Source organism: Gossypium raimondii, chromosome 7 (genome assembly GCF_025698545.1).
Source record: "Gossypium raimondii isolate GPD5lz chromosome 7, ASM2569854v1, whole genome shotgun sequence".
In the NCBI taxonomy this organism is placed as follows: Eukaryota; Viridiplantae; Streptophyta; class Magnoliopsida; order Malvales; family Malvaceae; genus Gossypium; species Gossypium raimondii.
The window spans coordinates 45,216,508-45,233,252 of record NC_068571.1 but is presented as its reverse complement, the minus strand read 5'-3'; the positions used below and the strand labels follow the sequence as shown (position 1 = coordinate 45,233,252).

General features: G+C 35.8%; 2 protein-coding genes across 3 annotated transcripts; one reads left to right on the top strand and one right to left on the bottom strand.

The window, feature by feature from the left end:
• The first annotated feature begins 6,956 nt into the window (after positions 1-6,956).
• On the top strand, positions 6,957-9,735 carry LOC105788402 (probable receptor-like protein kinase At5g61350). The gene has a single exon (XM_012615294.2). It carries the CDS (start codon positions 7,021-7,023, stop codon positions 9,643-9,645), a length of 2,625 nt encoding a protein of 874 aa, XP_012470748.1. The 5' UTR covers positions 6,957-7,020; the 3' UTR covers positions 9,646-9,735.
• A 2-nt stretch (positions 9,736-9,737) lies between these two features.
• LOC105788409 (hydroxyproline O-galactosyltransferase GALT6) lies at positions 9,738-13,867 on the bottom strand. 2 transcript variants are annotated; one of them, XM_012615306.2, is made up of 7 exons: positions 12,806-13,861; positions 11,483-11,715; positions 11,102-11,392; positions 10,885-11,013; positions 10,629-10,802; positions 10,250-10,357; positions 9,738-10,149 (listed from the first exon to the last, which is right to left on the bottom strand). In XM_012615306.2, the coding sequence occupies exons 1-7, from the start codon at positions 13,605-13,607 to the stop codon at positions 9,940-9,942; spliced, it is 1,947 nt and encodes a 648-aa protein (XP_012470760.1). In that variant the 5' UTR covers positions 13,608-13,861; the 3' UTR covers positions 9,738-9,939. The 2 variants fall into 2 exon arrangements, with proteins under 2 accessions (XP_012470760.1, XP_012470767.1); XM_012615313.2 differs by lacking the exon at positions 9,738-10,149 and having other exon boundaries at positions 10,328-10,474; positions 12,806-13,867.
• Between the last annotated feature and the right edge of the window lie 2,878 nt (positions 13,868-16,745).

Sequence of the window (16,745 nt, the reverse complement as noted above, 5' to 3'; positions counted from 1 at the left end):
TATATATTTCTTTCTGAATTCTTCCTGGAAGAATTCCCATGTAACCCTTTCTTTCGGAACCACCGATATTAATGTTTTCCACCAACGGTATGCTGAATCATTCAGTAAAGACACAACACATTTCAAACATTCCTCAGGAGTACAAGATAGTTCATCAAATACCCGAATAGAGTTTTCAAGCCAAACTCTGTTTTTTTCTGGATCATCATCAACATTAGCCCTAAAATCTTCAACCCCATGCTTTCGGATTTTGTCAACGGGAGGTTTACTTGATCTTACCAAATCAACACCTTGTGAAGCTACGGGGACCGATTGAGGAATAGGAGGGGGTGGAAGAGGTTGAACATTCAGATTTGCACGAACAAATTCGGTATACCAATTACTCATCATTCGAAGGAAGGCTTCCCGAGCCTCATCCTGACTATGCGTTTCATGTCTACTTTCTTCATGCGCGGTCCCTTGTGCGGGAGCCGGCGTGTTACTCTCAACATCATCTGCTACACTTCGGTCAGGATCCATTTACTATATAAAACAAAATTTTAAATTGTCAGAAATCATCACACTATCACAATATAATTATGGCATGTATAGATAGACTCTCACGCATATTTTATTAGTCCAAGAACCGACTAAACCGTAGCTCTGATACCACTAAAATGTAACACCTTTTATCCGTATTTCTTAACGGAATAGAGTATGAGGTATTACTAAAAATTTTTTATAAAAAAATTTCGGCAACATTTCTGCTTATTTTTACATAAAACCCCCTGCAAGTTTTCAAAACACAATTTCAAACGATTTCAACATTTCAACCAATTGCAGATATATATGTGTCTACACAATTTATCCATTAATAAACACCAACCTATTAAACCGAACAATACTATATATACATATTTATACCACATTACATAAAGTCATCTATACATGCCATGTTTCAAAAGTGTTGATTGCCAAAATACCCAAAAAGTTGATGATAGTGTGGATGATTTCCTGACTTCGTCCAAGTTCCGAACTGGTTGATGTCACTATAATCAGGGGAAAATACAAACTAGTAAGCATATAGCTTAGTAAGTAAACATATGAAAAGTAAATAAATTTTTCACAAGATTACATAGTGACATAATTTTTATCACACATAAATTTCATTGTTTGCTCAATTTCCAGCAAGCTGTTTTTCTGTGTCATAGTCGCCAATTTATTTTTATCTGGAGCTACAGAGCTCCAAATTAATTTCTGTAAATTTTACCCAAAACTAGACTCATATACCTTTCCACCATAAAATTTTTGGAATTTTTGGTCTAGCCAATTAGTACAGTTTTTTCTTTAAACCTTCCCCTATTTTACTGCCTGACAGTCTTGACCTCTCCTTACTAAAATTTTCTTATCTCCCTGTAACAAATTCAAAAAATGTTCTCATTTCTTTCTCTTAAAAATAGACTCATTAAGGAATCCAAGAATGTAAATTCCAAGCCATAATTATTTTTTTACAATTTTTGGTGATTTTCCAAAGTTGGAACAGGGGATTTCGAAATTAGTTCAACCCTGTCTCAATAAAATTCAAATATCCCCAAATATAAAACTCTTTTGCTTCCCTTTTTTCTTTCATATGAAAATAGGCTCATTCAGCTTCAATTTCATATATTACTCAACTTTTAATTCATTTTCCACCATTTATAGTGATTTTTCAAAGTTTCCCAACTGTTGTTGTTCACAACAGTTTTGTATTTAAATTTGCTCTTTTGTAGGTTTGATGTTTCCTTCCACCTCACACATGAGTTGATTAAGTATCAAACCCAATATCCCTCACATATTCTCGTCTACCTTATATATATTCACCTTTCCAATTTTCCCCTGTTGAACACTCAGAATGTTGTCCGTTATTGGTGGATTCAGCACTTAGCAACCACCAGTGATTCGAGGAATCAGCACTTAGCAACCCCTTTCACATTTAAGATACGGTGGGATCAGCACTTAGCAACCACCAATGAGTCGAGGAATCAGCACTTAGCAACCCCATTCACATTTAAAATACGGTGGAATCAACACTTAGCAACCACCAATAATTCGGGGAATCAACACTTAGCTACCCCCTTTATATTCAATGTACTCCGGCCTATTCCGAGTGTTCAACTGAAAACCGTGTTTTTCAACACTTTACCACATTTCCCAACTTAACCACATTTTTAGTATCTATACCAAGTACTTATTCTATGTTCAATTAAATCTCAACATATATTGAATAATATCAAAATAATGCATTAATTCACATGTTTACTTACCTCGGTGCAAAATATCGTAATTTTGCAATTTACTCCACGACCTTCTCTTTTCCCCGTTTGAGATTATCTTCTCGTCTTTCTTGGTCTATAATAGCAAATTTAACTCATTAAATGTTCACATTTATTAAAATGGTCCTCCCCCCAAATTTTTGAAAAATTTCAATTTTGCCCCCAAACTTTTGCATATTTACACTTTTGTCCCCAAGCTCGGAAATTAAATTTCATCTTTTATTGTTATGTTTTATGACATGCTGAACATTTTTCCCTTATATGGCAACATCAAATTCTCACTCTAACACACACTTTTGAACATTAATTATTTTTACCGATTATGTCAATTTACCCGTTTTCGCTTAAAATCGCTTAGCAAAAGCTGTTTAACATAATTTCTAGCTTCATATTATACCATAAAACAGCAAAATAAACACATTTCACCTATGGATATTTTTCCAAATATGAACCCTAACATGAATTATTGCTAGAATAAGCTAAATTAAGCTACCGGGACTCCAAAAACGTAAAGAACATTAAAAACAGGGCTTGGAATCACTTACTATTGAGCTTGGAAGCTTAAAAACCCTAACTATGGCTTCCCCCTTGCTGATTTCATTCACCATGAAGAAGATGAGCACATTTTTCCATCTTTTTCCTTTTTTAATTCTTTTTATTACTAAATGACTAAAATGCCCCCATTAAAAAAATCTATTTCACCCATTTCTTATGTCTATTTTTGTCCATCAATTAAATAATGGTCTAATTACCATATAAGGACCCCCAATTTATAATTTCATAACAATTTGACACTTCTAACATATAGAACTCAACTTTTGCACTTTTTACAATTTAGTCCTTTTGACTAAATTGAGTGCCCAAACATTGAAATTTTCGAACGAAATTTTTACGAAATTTTTCCATGAAATTGTATACCATAAAAATATAATGACAATAATATTTTCCCTTGTCAGATTTGTGGTCCCGAAACCACTGTTCCGATTAGGCCTAGAATCGGGCTGTTACACTTCCTCTAAGTCCATCTGTGCAAGAACTGTCTGCATCTTTATCTGTCATAACGCAAATCTGGTGTTGCGATCCAACAGCGAAATTTCATGCTTCAAAGACGCCATTACCGTGATTGAGATGAACAACTTGGAAGCTCTGATACCAATTTATAAAAAAATAGAACGTCGGTAATAACAATTTATCACAAAGAAAAAGAGAGAGAAAAATAAAGAACACACAGATTTTATGTGAAAACCCTTTCGAAAAAAAACCACGTGTAGAGGAGAAGATAATTCACTATGTCAAATTCGAATAATTACAAGAGGAGTAGACTATGTCTATTTATAAGATTATAAAACCATATTCTAATAGAAGTGTAGTAGTATTGAAACACCTTATTCTAATCAATATCAAATAGATGGAGCTTAATTATTCTAAAATAAAATAAATGAAGTGTAGTTCTATATGAATTTTACTTTTATTTTATTTTACCAATGTATTTTATTTAAATAAGGATTCGGTCACTTAATTCTAACACAAAGAATTGAGTTAGATTTGTTGTGATTGGAATGTATGATATGTAGATTTAATCAAAATACCGAGATAGAAAATATTTTTAAAATGAATGATATATAAAGACATTAAGCTTATATGAGAAAAGAGAGAGATGACTTGTATCATGAGAAATGTTAAGGTAAAGAAATGACCATGTTACTAACATAGTAATTCATATGACTAAATTGAATAATAATTAAAAGTATAATGATTATATACATGCATTTGAAAGTTAATACAAAGAATCATGGATAATTAAATATTTTCACTAAATCAGTTTCGGATAGCAACTGTAGCTCAACTTTGAGAATTAACTAAAATTTTAGAAATTGAGTTAGAGTGTGAACCAAATATGAAATAAAATCCTATTTAGTCTAATTTTGTATAGAAGAAACTATGTAAACAAGTGGAATTGTAGATCATGAGATAAATAAATCTAAGTGAGACAATGTCAATTTGAAAAGTTAGTAAAAATTGTACAAAAATATTTAGGAGATGAAATTTGGAGATAAAATTTATATGTTTAAAATCTTAAAGAAACTATTTTCAAGAGAAACAACAAGCAGAAACATTATAGGAATTTTGTACTGAAAGATAAATAATTTTTAGTGTTAAAAGGTCAGAGCTGCCTAGCAGTAAAACAGGGGAAGAAATGAAGAAAAAAATTGTATTAATTGGCTTATGTGAAAATTCTAAAATTTTTATGGAAAAAATCTCGTTGAGCCTAGTTTAAAAAACAATAAGCAAATCTTAATTTTGAATTCTATAGGCCAATATATAAATAATTTAGTGACCGTTACCCAAGTAGACAAATATATTTGTAATTAGTTAAAGAATAATTAATATTACATATAGACATGCTATACTAGAAGCCAAATGTTCTCATATATATACATGTACATATAGGATGTGAAATGGAAAGGAGGAGGAAGAAAATAATAGAAGAGTTGTAATGCTAAGAAGTTGATATAAATGATGAAATTGCTAATATGTAAGAGAAGTTTAAATGAAATTGTTGGGACATTAAGCGAGTAATTGTTATATGATGATTTAAAGAAGTATTTCTTAATAAATTGATGTATTATATGGGTTTAAGTTGATTGGTACATGTGTTGGATTATGTGGTATTGATCTTAATACAAACATAAAGAAAATTTGACTTGTTTGACATAAAAGGACTCAGGGTCACAACACTGACCATAAGATGTCATGAAATGAGCATCAGAGAATCTAGTGTTGCGATACTGGCCCCATGATGTTGCGACATTGGTCTTGTTTTCCTCTACCTTGTTCTTTTTCATCAGAAAGAGTTCCGAACGAAACCTAGATGCAATCAAACTTTAGAGAAAGCCTAAAAATGGTCTATAAAGCCTAAAATGACTTTAAAAAGGTATAAAAGATGAAAAGAGCTTTAATAATAAATTCGGTTCTTGAATAAAGTATTTGTCTTGAAATGTAGCATTCCTTACTCGGGTTTAGGTACTAGCTCGGGTAAGAGGGTGTTACAATTTTAACCTTATTATCATTAGTATGAGTGATGGTACAACCTCAAGGTTTCTCTCTACTACAAAATGTCGAGCCAAGGTACTTGGTTCTTTCATCCTAGAGGAGCTCATATTAACCGTCCACACTAGCATTCTTAGCATCCCCAAGATTTCTTACCATGTGAAGTCATCAAAGTAATACTCTAAGTTCCAATGGTTCCTCCCCCTCGAGGCGTCCAAGGAGACCAGAGGCCTTCTCAAGGTCCCTTTGTCGTCCCCTAGATGTATAGTATCGGCCCTTAAGGTTTCCTTTGGCTCATGTCTTACTAACATCGCAGTCACACATCCTATAGCCCCAAAGGATTTTGAGGGGTCAACAAGTCATCTATAGGGTCTTCTTGACTGTCCCTCAGTGCCTCATCCAACGCCACAACCCAAGGTAACCTTGACCTATCTTCCTTTTTGACACTAAGGGCCCTTTGGATTCAAATGCACATGTGTTTTATATCTTTCCATACAAATTTCTCTTCAATTGGAATATAGTGTGCTATTTGGATCTCACCGTTGAGGTCAACGGTGAGATCGGTAAAACGTGCTGGAGTTTTTTCATTGGACCTTTAAGCTTCGGTCCAAATCTTAATGCTGCGTTTGCAGCTTAATTTCCTTGTTTGTCATTTTCTTTACCTTTTTGTCAACGTCCATTTTATTTGTTGATTTAATTTTGTTATTGATTCTTGAATTTTTTTTATCATAAAGGTATATGTGCTAATTGAATCTTAGCTCGATTGACATGGGCATTGTTGCCTCCAGACGTGGGTTCAAGTGTGCCGGAGTGTATTATACTCCTATTTATGGGTTGGAGAGGGGCTATAGGTGGTTCTAAGCATTGTGTCAAAAAGAGCAAATATGATAAGAATCTGTAATAAGACTAATGTTAAAAAATATGCATATGTAAGATTCGTAAACGTTAATGACTTTAATATATAAATTTAATATTTTTTTAATATTAATATAAATTTAATATCTAATTTCAATATTTTTTAACTATTATTTAAAGTTAATATTATTTTATTATTTAATATAAATATGGTGTTGATAATTTTTACCTATATACTCATTTTAATATGGTGTGGTTTATGGCCAATTTTTTACTTTCATTATCACTGCGATTAAATTCGTTGTTTTTAGTCTCACGATCGCCAGCCATCCCTTTCATCTAACAACCCAACATTTCCTGCAGTTGGTACGAACACTTTTCTGGTTGCTGTCGGAGAATTATTGTAGGCACAACACATTAGAACCAAAATGGAAAATAGTATCCAAACTGAAATGGATCCAGATTAAATAAAATTGAAGGGAATACAGTTTATTTGTTAAAAGATGGTGAAGAGTTTGGTTTGAAGGCCCAACGCTTAGCTCGGGATTTGTTAATCTTACAGTACTTTTTATCTAATCTCTCTTCTCCTCTTTATTTGTTGTTTAAGTCATTAAACAACAACATAAGCTAAACAAAAAAAACTTGTTACCATTAAACATCACATTACTGCTTTGCACGTTTCTCCCCAACGTGATTTCAACAAACTAACCATTTTTTTTACGTACAAATTATCAAATTCCTTTTCCCATTCATCCCACCAGCTACTAGCATGTCCAACACCACCGCCACCATCACCGCTGCGTTAGTGCTTTTAGCTACGTAAATGGGGGAAGATCATAATATGCCATCATTTATGCCTCTAAGTATTCTGTCCCTTTCACTTTACCTCCTTACGTTAAACCATGCATATGTTCTTTTGGCACCCGCTCCTTCTCCTGTTAGCATTTCTTCACCTCCATCAGCATATCAACCATATGATAGCTATCTTATTAATTGTGGATCTTCTACGGAAACAAGGCTCGATGATGGACGAATATTCAAGTCAGATACTCAAGCACATAGTTATCTATCAACTAACCAAGATGTCAAAGCCTCCATGGATTACATTCCCAGCGATGCCTTCTCCAATTCCATCCCTTCATCAACGGAGGGTTTGTATAAAACTGCAAGGGTTTTCCTTCATCGTTCAACATATACGTTTTACATCTCAAAACCGGGGAAACATTGGGTTCGTCTCTACTTTTACCCTCTTCATCACCCTCACTATGATCTTGAAACTGCAGTTTTCACTGTCCATACTGAAAAATTCGTCCTTTTACATGATTTCTCTGTGAGGGGTTATTCTAAAGTGGTTTTCAAGGAATATCTTGTTAATGCTATCGAACTTTTCTCCCTCGTTTTCGAGCCAAAAAAGGGTTCTTACGCATTCGTTAATGCCATCGAGATCGCGGCTGTCCCTGATGAATTTATCTCTGATACGGCATCTTCAGTCCCGCAAGGTGAGACCGTTAATGGCTTGTCGAATTATGCTTTGGAAGTGTCGTATCGGTTGAATATGGGAGGACCAATATTAACTCCCAAATACGATACATTGTCGAGGACATGGATGCCTGATACCCCATACAATGTGTTCCCACAAGGAACTGAAGCTGTGAGAGGTTCTTATATCAAATACCAGCCTGATAAATGGATAACTTGGTTAATTGCTCCATATTTGGTGTACGAAACCGCGCAAAGGATGAAGACCGAGGCGCATGCTCAAACCGTGGAGCCGAAGTTCAATCTCACTTGGGTGGTGAACGTCGATGCAGGCTTTTCGTATCTCATCAGGATGCACTTTTGTGACATTGTAAGCAAGTCTCTCAATGATTTGTACTTCAATGTGTATATAAACAGCTTAATGGGGTTTTCGAGTCTCGATCTCTCAGCTGAAACCGGTGGCTTGGCCACTGCATATTACATCGATTTCGTGCTTAATGCCTCTGCCATCACAAATGGTTCCATCGTGGTTCAAGTTGGTCCGGCCTCGACTGGCGGCCTACCTAATGCCATCCTCAATGGCTTGGAGATCATGAAGATAAACAACGTTGATGATAGCTTGGATGGTTTATATGCTGTTGACGGTTCATACGAGGGGAAATTTATGAAACTCAAAGTGCTTGCAATTTCAGGGATTTTTATGGCCTTCTTGGCCATGTTCTTCCTCGGAATCGTTTGTGTTCGGTGGAAAAAACGGCCTCCAGATTGGCAAAAACGAAACAGCTTCTCGTCGTGGCTTCTACCAATCCAAGGCAGTAGCCGTAAGAATTCCTTGAGCAGCTCCTGGAAATCTAGCATCTTTGGCTCAAGAAAAAGCAAGAGTGGACACTCAAGTTATTATTCTATTCAAGGTCTGGGCAGGTTCTTCACTTTGAATGAGTTACGAACTGCAACCCATAATTTTGATGAGAAGATAGTGATTGGCGTTGGTGGGTTCGGAAACGTGTTTCTCGGGGCCCTAGAAGATGGAACCAAGGTTGCAATAAAAAGAGGCCACCAAGGATCAGAGCAAGGCATAAACGAATTCCAGACTGAAATAGAAATGCTTTCAAAGCTCAGGCATCGACATCTCGTGTCACTTATAGGCTTTTGTGACGAGGAATCAGAGATGATACTGGTTTACGAGTATATGGCAAATGGTCCGCTTCGCGACCATCTCTATGGCTCGAACGACAAACTGACTTTGTCTTGGAAACAACGGCTTGATATCTGCATTGGTGCAGCACGAGGATTGCATTATCTTCACACTGGTGCAGCAATAGGGATCATCCACCGCGATGTAAAGACCACAAATATTCTCCTAGATGATAACTTCGTAGCTAAGGTATCCGATTTTGGGCTCTCCAAAGCTGCCCCTATGGAGCAAGGCTATGTTAGCACTGCAGTGAAGGGTAGCTTTGGGTACCTCGATCCTGAATACTTCAGAAGACAACAACTTACTGATAAATCTGATGTTTACTCGTTCGGTGTCGTTCTTTTCGAGGTTTTATCGGCAAGGGCAGTTATTTGCCCCAGACTTCCAAGGGATCAAATTAGTTTGGCTGAATGGGCAATGCAGTGGCACAGAAAAGGGATGATTGAGAAAATTGTTGACCCCCAAATTGCAGGGAGTATCAGTGAAGGATCATTGAAAAAATTTGCAGAAACTGCTGAGAAATGTTTAGCTGAATATGGAGTTGATAGACCAAGCATGGGAGAAGTCCTATGGTACTTGGAATATTCATTGCAACTTCAAGAAGCTACTATTGCTTCTTCTTCTTCCTCTTCTTCAAATATTAATGATTTATTAGAAGAAAAACTAAGTAAAAATGTTGTCTCCATTGCTAATATTCTTTCTGATGATGACTCTGATAGTACTGTTGGCTCTCAGTTGCATTTTCCAAACGTGGGAAATATGCAGGGAAGGTAAACAAATGGTGAAATATCATCAAATGAGGTTTCAAAGGAGCTTTTCATCCTTTTCACAACTCCTAAAACGTTTTCAAAGAAAATGTTGTGAGATTGGAGTTGAACAATTATTGTAATTTCATGAAAAGTTGATTACTTAAAATAGACTTTAGACTGGTTTTATAATAGCATAATTTGTTGTTTGCCTGGCTTAGTAGCTCTATTTACCCAATACCTCCAGATAATATACAAAAATGGAGGCTATTTACTGCAAAATCTGTATTATACATCCCAGGGATATACCAAATTATAAACACTATCTCATATTGCAACATTGAGGCTTAGCCTGCCTTTGAAACTTCTTCCACAGGCACATCATCTGTCTTGGTGACTGGTAGTGAGCTGTGTAATAATCTTCTATGCATCCAAACTGGCAGAACTTAATGGTGTGTACATAATCCACAGGTTTTAATCTGTTGAATCTCTCCACCCACATTCCCATGCTCACATCTTCCATCTTGAACAACTGTGGTTCGTAAAAATTGTTCAAACAGTAAAAAATATCATGTCAAACACCGAGATCTTCAGGTGAAGATCAAGAAGAGAAGGGAAAAGCGTTGACTCACTCTTAAATTGTGTCTTTCAAACTCAAAAACAATGAAGAGTGCAATGTCGGATGATAATATGTATCCTGGTCCATTTGCATTCGGTGGATACTTTTCTTCAGGCCACTCCTGAAATGTCGAATACGTGGGTCGGACCAATAAGAATATATCCTCTATGAATTGCTTACCAAGGAACCCACAAAATTAAGCATTGGCATAGATTACCATATACCAATAACAGAAATTCTGTATTCAAGTGAGCGAAAATATCAGAAGAAATAGCAGAATTGTGCAACTGATATAGATTGGTCTTTCCTACAAGCCAAAATCATTCATCCCCTTTTGATTTGTTTACCTATGCATAAAAACTGAAATAAACTACAGGAAAGATAATCCCTACCTCATATGTTACTGCCCATTTACCAAAGCGTAGTGGTTTATGGTAATAGTTGATGTTACCAATATAGAAGCTCCGATCCCCGTTTCCTTTTTTTGCTTCATTCATAACTGCATCTACTCTCACGAACGTGTCATCATCACATTTCATTATAAACTTGGCAGACACTGTGCGAGCCTGTGAAAAGCAAATCCCTTAAAATAATCTCAAAAAATGTTTAACTAATCATTTCTTCAAACTGGGAAAAAATTTCACTCACCCCATATTCACAGATGGCAACAGTTTTTAAGACAACAAGGTCATAATTATCCATATAAGGCACAATAACAATATCTTCAAAAAATTCTGCTTCGTTTTTCAATTCCACATTCACCTCCTTTCTTGGATGCTGTTCGAGCAGATGGAGATGGTGGTTAAGTACGGGATTCTAGGCTTAAAACCATTAAACGTGAATTGCTAGGATGGTCTTAACCTACCACTGCCACAAAGAAACGAACATGCACAATTGAAGATTTAACAAGATTATGCTGCATCCAAGACTTCCTTATAGCCATCCGCTCAGCAAAATGATTGCCTGCCGAAAGTATACCAATAAAAAGATCCACAGGCTGCCCAGGAAGGGGTGGAGCCTTCCATTGATTGGACATCTCAAGATTCTTTTGAGTAGCATCACTAGGATGTGATGTAGGCAAAGATGATGCAAAAACAGCATGGACATCAATGTCCCCATTCAAAGTTAGTCCAGTGGCATCCTCTAGGGTATACCCCTGCAACATTGTCAAATCATATCAAGAACGAATCAAGATGATAATATTAAGTTTATTATCAAGTTTACATTGTAACATTATATAACTCACAGTTCGATAAGGAAAGGAAGTAATATGCCTCCCATCGACATTAACATGATATCCCTCCATGCCAGCACTAAGAGTAAGGACAAAAAGTTTGTTCTCAGCAAATGGAAAGGGCCAGTTAACAGTCAAACTTTTTTTTTGGCCTACTAATCGTTGCAACCACCATGTTAGCTTAGACTCATCAGAGAAATTATTATCATCTCGAATCCACTTCTCACACTTGACCTCACCATCAACTGCAGACATAAAGAAGTAAACACTTCTGTGCCAGGAAAATGAAGTGTGAAAATAAAGAAGACCAATACAAACAAATATGAAAAAAAAGGTCTACACAGAAGGTATATGATTTAATTGCAGAACAAATATAATAGGTTTTAAAAAGGTTTTGTGGGCAATCTATAGCCCCCCAGACACAAGAGTACAACTCCTTGATACTTAATTTGAGTTTAAAGATTCCCGTTTGCTTCTAATATGCATGCATAAATAGCCCATATTTTGATTAAACCGAAGCTAAAGTGGTACCCCCATCAAATCTGGAAAGGAGATTTTAAAAAGCAAATCCCAGCAAACTAATATTTCCTCACAGCAGAATAAGTCGAACATGCTAACTATAACATCACAAGTCACAAGCAGTAGCAAAACTCAAATATCACCAGCATGCATGCCATGATCCAGCAATTAAAAAAAAAAAAAACAAAAGAGGAAAAAACACATTCGGGAATTGTATTTACAAATCAACATAGCAACTTATCCTTTCATCATGTAATTCTAATGAATGAATTGACAAGAACTTCCGTTGGATATGGTAATTCTAGACTCAGCCCACGACCAAATAATTATTCTATTCATAAAATTCTAAGAAAAAAAACAAACGCTAGACGAATTAAATATGTAACAACGAGGTTCCAAGATGTCATCCCCACGTCACCTTAGATTGGTTTGATGGAAGGTGCACCTGCATTGTATGTGACAAATTCTTGAAGGACCGATGGATGCTTAAAGAGGACAATACCTTTGATGTAAGCGAATCCTAAAACCTGGTCTTTACAAAATATTTCCTAGTTTCAAGAAGGTAAATGTTACAAACTATCAACAAAGTTAGAATCAAATACTGAAAAAGCAAATTCAACAAAATTCTTTTGATCATGAAAACCAATTCTCCCCCTATTAGTATGTGAATCAATTCAGTTTCCTATGAGTTGCATGTACAAAATAACAATCTATTAAGCTAAACACTACTAAATACTTCATCTCTAAGCAAGTTACTGAAATACAAGTTGAATCAAGTAAAAGCTAAAAAAAGAAAAAAGAGAGAAGTGAAATCACCAGTCTCATCATAAGCCTCAGATTTCCACCCTTCACAAAGTAAAGCAGATCCCCACTGCATCCTAAAACAAGTGTTTAGCTCAATCACCGGCTTCCTATTCCAATCCCCTTTCAACCTGGGATTAAAATGAAGAATTCGCGGTGGTTCCTCCCCGTCCACCGTCCTCAACCCCTGAAGTTCCATGATAAACTGCGAAAAAGCAACCTTTGATTTCGTCCTCGGATGTGTTCCTCTCGGTTTCCCCACTACCGTTACGTAAGACCCTAAAGTAAGCCCGCAGGGCAGCTCCATGACGTTGCCATGGTCCAAAAACTCCGACGCTGATAAAGAAACTAAATGCGGACACCGTTCGGATCCATTGTTAACGTTCTCGGTAGAGTCAATTACAAAATTCCTTGATTCGAGTTCTTCCCAGAGCTTTCTCCCTAGTTCCCAAGCGACTTTTGCAGACTTATGGAGCTCCAAAGACCTGTCTTTGGTAGTCGGGTCGAAGGTTTTGGCATCAAAAGACAAATTAGAAATGAACCCACCCTGATATTTGAGTTGTCGACGATGATGTAGAAATTGAACTGGGGGAGGGGAGCTTTTGGAAACCCAATTCAGGGGACGAATCGGGGAGTCTTTTTCTTGAGCATTAACCTCGCGGGATAGTCCGGGAAGCCGAGTTAACGATTCTTGAGACAAACTACTGAACCCGGTTAAGAACACGAACGGGATCTCGACACTGACCAATACTATGTACAAGAAACCAACAATTATTAGAATCTGAACAAATTGTTGTTTTGTCAATGAAATGAACATGTTGAATCTGTTCTATTTGTCTAGCTTGGATGATCTTAATTTCTTCGTTTCTCCGAAAAAAATTCCCCACCAAGAAAACAGAGGATCAATACACAGAGAAAAATATGAAAATTTTAATAGATTTCTTGGGGTGGGGAGGAACGAGGACAAGCAAGGAATTAGATTAGCAAGCAAAGGCGAAAAAAAGACAGCGGGAGGTCGATCGGTTCCTCCAGGAAAAAACCAGAGGTTGGTTATCGTAATAATAAATAGAATCAAAAGTATTAGAGGGGATTTGGTACGTTAGAAACTTCTCATTTTTCAATAATTTAATTAATTGAATTGTGATTTTAATATTTAATTTCAAAATAATTTTTTTTCTGAAAAGTGATTCTCATAAAGGATGATAAAGTTAAAGTTTCATGTAAATGGAAATAAAAAATAAATTATTAAGAAATAACTGGTTAAATTTGAAGTATATGTTTGATTTGAAAAAAATTGAGTTTTAGGTATATTTTTGTGATATTTAAGGAAATAAATCGATTTTTGAGACAAATGCATTTTTAACTTAGGTGGCAAAAAGCATGTTTTACTGGACATTTTTTTTTTGTTTCTCTCTCTATTTTTTTTGTGTTTAGTGATTGTGATAATTTTAAGATATATTTGAGTTTACGATGATGTAATAACACTCGGAGATCCATACATTTTAATTTTATCTATCATGTCGATATGGAACTAGAGGTGTGCATGGGTCGGGCTCAACTTAAAATTTAGGCTCGTTTGCTAGGTCCGACCCAAAAAATGAGTCTAAAATTTTGTTTAAGCCCGACTCAGATAAAAATATTAAAACCCGGGCCGGACCCAACCCGTCCATATTAATTTTTATATTATTTTTATATAATTTTAAAATATATATAATACATCAAAAATACTAAAAACATCAAAATAAATATTTCCCAACAAATTAAAAATAAATTTTAAAAAATATATATACTTAAATAACACTAAGATAGATGCAACTTAACAAGCAAATATCTCTAAAATAATAGCAAAATTAACAATAAAATAAGTTTTATACAATATCCAAACAATAACAATAAAATAGTAGCAACATAATAGTAAAATGATAGCAAAATAGGGAGAAAACAATAAGAAAATAATATTTAAAAAATAATATTTTTTTTTGTCCTTTAGTGAATTCGGGCAGGCCCCGGGGCCAACAATGTCTTACCCGAGGCCCAGCCTGTTTTTTAAAAGGGTCTTATTTTTTTGTCCAAACCCATTTTTCGAGCCTATATTTTTGCCCAAACCCTCCCACATTTCAGGCGGGACTTCGAGCCTAGCCGGGTGGCCCGACCCATGAACAGGTCTAGATGGTACCATCACTTTAGAAATCCATCGCATTGCAACTCAAACTCCGAGCTCACGATGCTTATACGGTCACAGGTTGAAGTATAATTATAGCTCCTAATTGACAGTGGTTATGCAGTCACGAGTTAGAGTATAACTCGGGAGCTCAGTTGATAGCAATTATACGATCTCGAATTCAAGTTTCATGATATCGGAAGAAGATGCTTTATAAACCTCATACATAAGTTTGAGACCATAATCATAGGGAAAAATAAAATGGGTTTTCCAGTATAATCAACTTATTCCTTTTCTCTATCTCCACCAAAAGAAGTATCATTAACTTAATTGTCTGCAACCTGCAGCAGAGTTGGGGGCAAGAGGAATTTTAAGAGGTGAGTGATTGTGACGGTGGAGAGAAAGTTAAAACTCGAGTTGGGACAATTGCGGTTGTAGTTATTAATGAGTTCTTTAATCGTAGCAACTACTGTCGACCAGAAAAGACTTTCAGCTTCTCTCCATCGTAACAATCACTCGTTCCCTTGAAAGTCCTCTTTCCCCCAACTCCATCATAAGTTTCAAACAGGGAGGTTAAGGATACTGCTTTGGTGGAGATGGAAAGAAAGAATAAGTTGATTATACTGGAAAACTCATTAGTTTTTCCCTATGAATATGGTCACAAGCTTATGTATAGGGTTTATAAAGCATCCTCTTCGGGTGACATGAAACTTGAACTCGTGACCGCATAACCACCATTAACTAGGCTCCCGAGTTGTACTTCAACTGTGACTGCATAACCACCATCAATCGGGAGCCGTAATTATACTTCAACCTGTGATCGTAAAACCACCGTGAATTGGAGCCTGAGTTGCAATGCAATGGGCTTATAATGTGATTGTTCGATCCCAATGCCGCAGATGAATTGTAGGGGTCTCTGAGCGCCATCGCATCACCGTGAACTCAAACGCACCTTAAAACTATCACATTGTCTCCCTCAAACACAAACACAAACACAAATAAATATTTTTGTCCAAAATTTCAACATTCAACAAAAAAACCTATTTAGGAGAAAAAAATTTATTTTGTAGGGGACGATGGTTGAAAGAGTTGATGGGGTAGGAGGGAGCAAAATCCCCCTTTATATAGGCAACCAAGGGGAAAAAAATGAAAAAAAAAAAACAATGTGAGAGCCCAATCCAAAAATTATTTCTGGATTCTTGGGTTTTGAAATTTTTTTACGGGTTAAGGTTAGGGTTGAAAATGCGCCCTATAGGACTTGTTTTTAGCTGAGGTGGCATAATGTTTTCTAAATGTGCGCCTTGTAAGTCGCGCTTTCAACCTGCATGATAGCCAAATCAGTTGAAAACTCGTCCTACAGGGCACGTTTTTTTTCCTCCCATTTTCAACCCTAACCCTAAACCAAAGGTTCGCCGGCCAAAGAATCCCAAATAAAATTCATTCATCACATCCCAAAATTTTTTTAAAAACCCTTCTAACAAGATGCATTTTTTAAAAACTACTTAGACTTGTCATGTCCAATATTTTCCAACATTTTGAAGTTATGTTTGATATCTAGGGGTAGTATTTGCTATAAAATGAGTCACCATTCTATTGGAGAACTTCTATACTGAAATTTTGAATAGATTATTTTCATAAGGAGATTTGCAGAAGGAGAAGATTGTTTATGTTAAATACTTGAATTTCAAAAATCGACCCAAGAAACTAAATTAGTTCAAGTAAGTTTCATTGTTGTTGTTTTCAGATAATTCACATTTTTTTTCTACATAATGTTTTTGTTTTAAACATTTGAAA

Coding starts and splice junctions, on each gene's coding strand:
- LOC105788402 (XM_012615294.2), top strand. CDS start 7,021: ATGGGGGAAGATCATAATATGCCATCATTTATGCCTCTAAGTATTCTG.
- LOC105788409 (XM_012615306.2), bottom strand. CDS start 13,607: ATGTTCATTTCATTGACAAAACAACAATTTGTTCAGATTCTAATAATT. Junction 11,716..12,805: donor TGAGGCTTATGATGAGACTG/GTGATTTCACTT, acceptor TTATGTCTGCAG/TTGATGGTGAGGTCAAGTGT. Junction 10,150..10,249: donor TTGAAAGACACAATTTAAGA/GTGAGTCAACGC, acceptor TACGAACCACAG/TTGTTCAAGATGGAAGATGT.